Source organism: Manacus candei, unplaced genomic scaffold (assembly GCF_025592945.1).
Source record: "Manacus candei isolate 608988 ecotype Guabito, Panama unplaced genomic scaffold, ASM2559294v1 h1tg000028l, whole genome shotgun sequence".
Lineage (NCBI taxonomy): Eukaryota > Metazoa > Chordata > Aves > Passeriformes > Pipridae > Manacus > Manacus candei.
The window spans coordinates 23,081,870-23,090,364 of record NW_026138076.1 but is presented as its reverse complement, the minus strand read 5'-3'; the positions used below and the strand labels follow the sequence as shown (position 1 = coordinate 23,090,364).

General features: G+C 41.3%; 1 protein-coding gene across 1 annotated transcript; it reads left to right on the top strand.

The window, feature by feature from the left end:
• Positions 1 to 2,660: 2,660 nt before the first annotated feature.
• APELA (apelin receptor early endogenous ligand) lies at positions 2,661 to 8,495 on the top strand. The gene is made up of 3 exons (XM_051789588.1): positions 2,661 to 3,313; positions 3,819 to 3,929; positions 6,251 to 8,495. The coding sequence occupies exons 1-2, from the start codon at positions 3,238 to 3,240 to the stop codon at positions 3,905 to 3,907; spliced, it is 165 nt and encodes a 54-aa protein (XP_051645548.1). The 5' UTR covers positions 2,661 to 3,237; the 3' UTR covers positions 3,908 to 3,929; positions 6,251 to 8,495.

The window sequence follows — 8,495 nt, the reverse complement described above, 5'->3', positions numbered from 1 at the left end:
TCTTTCTTGCCTGTTGTTATAATGCAACTCCGCTTATTCCACTTCTTAGTACTATGAATTTTACTGTTTCTTCACATTATTTCATCTTTTGTTCTTGCAGTGACTTGCTCTCTCATTTATCTAAATACTTTTTTTCTGTATATGACAAAATAATTTGATATTCCCTCAGTGACTTTTCCTTTATTCCTGTTTTATTATTAGAAATGGCACAATGATTTCAAATTATTTTTTCCCCAAATAAAAAGACTGTAACAGTCACTCTGTACTGAAAATGTAACACAGAACAATTTCTATCCAGTGAAGTGATACAGTACTTACTGAAATGTGTTAAGCAGAAGATAATGCCATGTGTGTTACTTAATGTTTGATATTCAGGAAAGGTACTTCTAAATATTCCTTTTCACAACTTTTAAGATTATTTCTGCAATATGCTAAGTATTTTTTTTTGATTTCTGGATGTAAACTGATAAATTGACTATTTTGATCCTATCAAAGAGAAAGTAGGGAACAGAATGTCTGTTGGAAAAGTAGCAATGACAGAGGTGATAAATGCTGAAATCATCATTCCTTTATTGTGTTCCTTTCAGATTGCAAGAGAAGGGAAGTTTTGATTCAAAGAACCAATTCTTCTAGCTCATAAAGCATTATCTACAGACCTCCAGCTTTCCTACATACTTTACATTCCCTTTCCTCTTAAGCCAACACAAAACCCACCAGCAAATACTGTGAAAAAGGCAGAACTATTACATCACTACATTCTGGCTAGTTGTTATTTGCCTAATTTCAAGCAGCAGTATGCCACTTGAAAGTAAGTACCTGAAGGAAAGCTGCTTGCCAAAGAACTACAAGTTCTAGATCAGGGCTGTAACACATTTTTGAAATTTCTTCAGTGGATAGGCATCGAATTACTACTGTAGCTTACATGAAAATTGCAATAAATATGTGATTTATCGTGACGTGGTGGCTTGGATTTTATCAATCAAATAAACCTTTGTAAACTTTTGCACAGGGTAACAGTGGAACTAGTAAACAAACTACAAAAAAAGAGACATAAATACTGCACTTAACTATTGTATCTTACTCAATTTCCTTTAAAATTTAATGTCTCCTCAGAATGTCGGTAAACTTGACCACATTCAGGTGCAGAAGAGGCCTAGATAGCCTGAGGGACTGACAGCAGTCTATGCATTCTTTCTGCCTTTTAGCTATTTACAGAGTCTCTATCACTTTGAAGTCCGTATTACTTTCCACCTTAGGGTTATGAGTCTGAACCTTACATAGCTGGCTGCTGAATGAAAGTGATCATCATTTGCAGGGATGTATGAACAAGTTTGCCAGTGTGTTCTCATTCATGGTGAGCAACAGAACACATCCCTAAATGTGTCCTGGTGGAGCTAGAAAATTTAGGATATTGAGGATGTAACCCTGATTCTGTCACAAACTTGTTATGTGATTTGGCCACAGCACTCCTCTCTTTCTCTTTCTCTTTGAAATTATACTCTATTTATGACAGTTCTGTCACTGGCACCATGGGACCCTGATTTCAGCTGAGCTAGTGGCATCAATATTAAAGAGAAGTCCAGTTTAAAGGTGAGAGATCCTAAAGAGAAAACTTAATAACCACCAAGCTGTAGAGAACACTGGGAAGCGTCTGCTGCTCATGACAGAGGAATGTGATCAACCAGCAGAGGATTTCCTTTGCTGGAGGATTTTCCTTTGTCTGAGACACCTTCCTCAACAGTCTTGACATAATTTCAAAACAACATTTAATAATTATTTTCACCATATACTCAAGCTGCAAGTTGTCTTTTAAGTCATATGGACATACTCAGACAAATTAAGTAACTTACTAGTGATGTGTAATTCTGTGAGGAGGAACTAGCATGCACTATTAAGTTAAATAGACTTTTAAAGAACATGGGAAAGCCCACAAGTGAAAAAATACAGGGATAATTGAATTTAAAAACCCCAATAAAACAACAATTATATATTCTATTCTTAAAAAAATTAGGCAAAAAACAACTTTATAAAACTTTCAATAATACTTATCTATTACTGGTGGTAGTATTTAATCTATATAGAAATTTACTCTTTCCTGCATATTTTGAAACAGAAACTTTTCCCAAAAAGGAACAAATTTTATTTTTTTTTTTCAAATCACTACGTGCTATTCCATCACAAGAAATCAGCAGGTTGAAAATAAGAAAAGAACCAGTCTAATTTCAACTGATGTCAGTAATTCACTGAATTTCAATGCCATCACTGCTGCTCCCATATTCCGCAAGTTTTGCCATTCTTCTCTTCAGGTTTGGGTATCTGCACCAGCTGTTTTCAGCGTGGTTTGTTAAAGCGAGCTCTCACCATAATCTAGAACAAATACACTGCAATGTACAGGTGGGTTATGCAAACCTATGTCCCATCCAAAACTGCTCCCCTCAAACTGCTGGTACAGATACATCTGTTTTACCCCACGCAGTAAAAAAATCTCACATATTAATTCCTGAATATTCTGATCCTTTAAAAATAATGGAGGGTACAAAAGACACCCATTAGCCTTAACTACTGCCAGTTGCACTTTGAATAGCCACAACTTCGCAGCTAGTTTAGAGAAGACAGAAAGCATTTGAGCTGCGAGGAGGGCCATGCTTGGGGGGGTTTCCCTGCCCCCGCTTTCGGGGGTAGAGGGGGAAACAAAGGTCGGGGGGACACTTCCTGCCCCTGCCATTGCTGTCTGCATGTGGGATCAATATGGGCAATGTAAAGTTTAAACAGTTGCAAATGGGGGAGGGAACATCGGGGCTTGTTTTACATATGTTTTTTTCCTGGCCGGCTTGAATTTAAAGTGAAGCGGCCGCATTGTTCGAGAGGCTCCTTGCCCTTACGCATTGACAGGAGCTGCTGTTTACACGGGCTTTTCATTCCTGCGCTGTTTGCTTATGGAAAATAAGGGGGAGTGACAGAAAAAAAAAAAGAGAGAGAAGGGAGAGGAGAGGAGAAGAGAGGAGAGGAAGGCCCAGACCGCAGTGCAATCCAGGAACCTTGCCCCTGCCTGATAATTAACTCTGCTGGTGAAGGCGGCTGGCTCTGGCTCCCCGGCTTGTCACTGGCATGTGAGCGGGCAGGGGCTCCTGCCGCCCTGCTGGCCCCTTACAGCCCCGCGGGCGGCTGCTCCTACATTTCCTCGCCTATATACACATACGCACACCCTCCGAGCTCGCCTCTGCGCTGCCTGCAGACATGAGACTCCAGCTGCTCCTTTGGACCATGTTTTTGCTCCTGGTGAGCCTCCTCCCAGCCTACGGACAGCGGCCAGGTAGGCGATGCCTCAGCGTGATGGATGTGGCGGGACGGGAGCGTGGGGTTCGTGCCTTCCGTGGGCATCTCCGGCGTGTTTCTCTCATCGCGCCCAACACGAGTTTCTACCTAGCGCATCGATCTGTGCGCTTCATCTCTACGTGTAGCGGCAGCGTGAGAGGATGCCTCAGGTATCTCAGGAGTTTGGCAACTTCGAGGGTGAGGGGGGCTGGGATAAATAGGGACCCAAGGTAAGCAGCTGCTGTAGACCTGCTACCGGGAAGCACCGGCGGCACGGGGTGGGCGGACACCGGTAGGTCTCGATGAGCGGAGCGGCGGGGCCGGGGCTGCCGTCCCGCGGAAGGTAACACCGGCCGCCCCCGCGGCGCAACCGCCGGGGCACACCGCCGGGACACACCGCCGGGGCACACCGCCGGGGCACACCGCCGGGGCACACCGCCGGGGCACACCGCCGGCCGCCCCCCTCACGCCGTGCTTCCCTCCCTCCGTCCTTCTCTCCGCAGCCAACCTGGCCCTGCGCAGGAAGCTCCACCGGCACGGCTGCTCCCACCGGCGCTGCATGCCGCTCCACTCCAGGGTGCCCTTCCCCTGAACCCCCGCCCGAGCCTGCCCAGGTAAATCCGCGTGTGCCGGCTGCGGCCGGGAGCGCTCCCCGCAGTGAGCACCTTTCCGAACTCACACCTGCCATTCCGAACAGTGCACGAGGCACTGAAGGAACCAAGCCAAGCCACAGGTGTGATTGCATCCGGGCTTCCCTCGTTTGGTTTGAAAACGGGGCTTTGGAGCGGCCCCGGCGGGGCGGTCGCTGCCCTGGGGCCGGTGCGCGGGTCCCGTCGGCCGCCGCATTGTCCCCCTTCCAGGCCACCGCCCCCCCGCTTGAATGCCTTCGTGAGGCAGGGTGAACAACAACCGAGTCCGCTAAACGGGCCGAACGCTGCCCTCCAAGGCTGTTGGCAAAGCTGCGGGGCAAAGAGTGTAATTAGTGTAAGGGCTGGACAAAGCGGCAGCTGCAGAGGATGCTCCGGGGCTTCAAGCACTGACACTTCCTTCGTGTTGGATGCTGGGCGAAGTCACCTCACTCTGCCCATCAGTAACATGAAGGTAGTAGCATTCACCCACTTCAAAGGGGACTGTAATTCTTAATCATTGTCAGCAAAAGACTTTGAGCTCCTTGGATGAAAGGCTATACAAGTGCAAAACATTAATGCTTTATAGCTGATGAGGGCATATACATTCAAATACTAAGTGACTGCAGAAGCACACAGGTAGCATATGCAAATAGGGTGGCATCAAAAGGAAACCAGGGCTCTTGCAATTTAAGAATGAATAAAACATGTAGTCAGTAGTTTTGCATCTTCTAAACTCATTATATATTAAAATAATGTTGTACCCCCAGGCATGACAGTATGCTAAGTAAATGATGGCAGAACCTGCGCTCTGTAGAACCAAGATGTTTTGATTTACTGAGTGGTTAACAGTGAAAAGGAGACCAAAGTCAAACTTTTAACAACCCTATACCAAGGACCTTGTCAATGCATAAACTGCCTTGGTGAAAAGAGCCTACACCACTCCCCAAACAGCCGTGCAAAAGGTACCATTCCACTCTGTAGTGCTGACCTATAATCACGTGGAATGTGCATATGGGATGGTAAACTGGCAAGTTTGTGAAGCTGAAAAAAAGATGAACGTATTTTAAATTTAATCTCAGATGGGCTTGCATACCAAGTGGCAGAAATAAGCTGTGAGTATAAAGCAGGACATGCCAGAAGGATGCTTCACTACTGAATGCCATGTCTTCTCACTGCTACATTGAGACAAGAGACAGATTAAATGAGATTCCATCATCAGTTTAAGCAGAAACCTAAAAATATAAGCAATCAGATCAATTCTCTCAGCAGGCAGAGACTGAATGGACAGAGGGACAGTGGAATTTAGGCCCAGAGACTCCTTGAATTGATTCTGAATTATTTGCTTCAGCTCCTAAGAAAAGTAAATTTAACTCCCTTTTCCTCTGATTCAGCATCCATATCTGGAAATTGTCTGTATAGAAAGCATTCTCTTATATGTCCTGAAACCGCATATAATGAATGCATTTTGCTTGAGACTGCAGTAGCTGCGTTATACATGTGCAGTTACACTGGAATTACTTTCCCTACAGAATATCAAGATAAAAGGTATTTGCAGGGTTATCTCCTTTTCTGTGGGGAGTTGATTTCTTGTATCAAAAGTCAATAACAAAGCAAAACAGTGTACTTACTAATTCATAAGACATTTTGTAGACATTTAGCTAAAGATGCTTCTGCTTTATAAAGCTGTTTAGAACTCAGTAAAGCTTGACTAGGGAGTAAGGGGTAACAGACACCTGAACTAAGTCTCTTGAGTCATCATTGTGGGTGCTCAGCTCCTTTATCTTAAGTAGGATTTACCACCTACATTCCCTTCCACTTTTAGTCCTAATTCAGCAAATATTTACATGCCTGGGTAACTTGACTCACATGAGTAATCTTATTGATCTCAGCGGAGTTGTACATATGGATAAAGCTATTTGCAGATGCAAACAGGACGGACCCTTAAGCCTGAATTTCAACTAGTGGTTGGAAACTCAGAATGAGCACAGCAGCCTCTCACAACATTTAAAATGAGGAGAGGGTTGGACTTGATTTTTTTTTTATCAGTTACATAGACAAAACACAGGAGAAAAAAATGAAAGAAAATTTTATATTAGGAGCCTTCTTGGTTTTGGTTTGGGGTTTTTTTGTTGTGGGTTTTTTTTTCCCTTAAACCTTGTAGATGAAATTTCCAAATTAAGAAACATTACTCCAAATTTCACCCATGTATTTCATAAATAACATATTCTGTTTCATATGAAACTAATTTAGACTACCAAATCTCTCATTAATGACCATTTCTCTCCTTTTTTTTTTTTTTTCCCTAGCAATTTCATAATGGGCTTTTCAGTGTTTTAAAGGAGCAACAGTTAAACAGATAGAGAATTTAAATTAGTCAAAAGTCCAGATCGACAACAGCTGACCTGGCAGCCCCCACAGTTTCATCTTCAGCAATCCTGTCTGTCACATTCTGCTGGACCTGGAAGGGGTGGGGGAAGGGTGGTGATGGAGGATGTACATGAAACTTACCGATTTGAATCATTCGATGTAAATTCCTTGACTCTCCTAATGACTAGTGAAAGTTAAAAACCAAATCAAACTCAAACCTGAGCTGGGGTTCCAGTGGCATTAAGAAGGAAGGATCCATCCAAGGGGACTCATAATGGTATGTAACTTTCAGACTGAATGAAACTGGATGTGCTGTTAACTACTCAATTCAGCCTGTATATAGGGCAGTATTTAGGGTGAAGTAATGTCAGACTCCAGCACAGAACTGTGTCCACTTTTGATTTGTAGTTTTATATATTAATAATATATACATATGTGTTTTAACGCCTAACATTACATCTTTATGGAATTACCCTAACAATAACATAGAATGTGTTACTGTAATAGTACCAAAGTCAGCAGGTCCTACTGGCTTCACATAGAGTAAGCATAGTGAGAGTTCACAATATAAGAAAGCAAAGAGAGTATTATTCCTCATTCTGTAGATAGAGAATTAAAGCATACAGAGATAAGAGATTAGCCAAGGGTCATGCAAAACTGATAACTCAGATCTCTTAAGTCAGGCCTTAAGGTCAAGCCCATCCTCCTGTCTAATGAGCTGTTACTGCAAAGCCTATCATTTGTTCTCTTAAACTGGGCTGCCAAACCAGACAGTTAAAACAGTACCACAGAGCTGTTTGCTTAGTAGTTTTCCTAAAATACCCACTGCAGTATTATAAATAGAGCATAAAAATAGACCATTGAAAAGAAACCTTTGTTTGATCAACCAAAGTGCTGTGTAGTACTCTATTCCTGTAATTTAAATGAATGGGATATTTGAACATGGCACTACAATGAATGAGAATTTCAGACAGAAAACAGGCTGTTCTTTTCAGCACTGTAGGTCGACAAGACATTTAACTTTTGAGTTTTGTTCTTAAAAATACATGTTTCACATCTCCTTTTTATATCAGCGGAAATTACATACCTACATATAAAAGAAAATGTAGTAGCCCTTTCATTAGCACAACAAAAACAAACCTTAAAATAAAACATATACAGATTTTTAAGTCATTGCACTAGACTTGAAGTGTCATCATTTTTTAAAAAACGTATAAAGATGAGCAAAGATGACACTGTCATGGTTTAAATCCAGTATTAAAATTTTCTTCTTGCAACACATAATTTCTAATAAATGAAAGAACAGCAATCAAGAAAACTGTGTAGTTGACACTTCCTAATCGATGTCTATATGTAATCCCTTATATCTAAGAACTTGAAAACTTAATTGAATTCATACTCTCACTTAACAGGAGTTTCAAATTTCTCTGCATACAGAAAAAAAAAATTAACATCACACCCTATTCCAGAGTTGTGGAAAACCATCATAAAAATATGGTCAAACTTGTCTATATCAACCAACAGTCCTGCAGGTAAACCTTTGGAGTCTTGAAAAAAAAGCAGTTTTCCAAAGAGGCTTAATATATTTTTTAAATTATTTATTTAACTTGGCTTTCATCCGTATCAATCGCTATCTCTGTTTAGAAGTACAGGTAAAGAGTGTGGGAAACCAAGAAAAGGAGTAGCTGTTTAACAGTTATGTCTTATATGAGTTAATGGATCTAATGTGGCACTGGATATTTCATATAACCATAATTATTCAATTAACTTTGATAAAGTAAGAAAAACATAATGTCTCTAATAAGAAGCTATATATGCATGTTCCTTCACAGAGGAAGCCTGTTGTCAGTCTGCAAAATTATTCTAAATGTCTGTTCTTTAAGACATGCTGATACCATAAAATCTTTGAAAAAGACATTGATTGTGATCTTTGATAGATATGTTTATCAACTGGTTGGTTGATTGTATATTTTGTACAAAGACAGTATGCATTTCAAATAATATCTCATTTTAAATAAACTTCGTACAGTTCTCAAAATCTATTTTCTTCAGCTGTCAAAGTCAATGCATTTAAAGAAAATGGAGAATTTGCCTAGTTTTCCTGTGGATGCATATGGAATCAGTGTGTAAAAATTTTTCTTACTCAATTTTTGACACAAATAAATGAAGCTATTCATGGAAAAA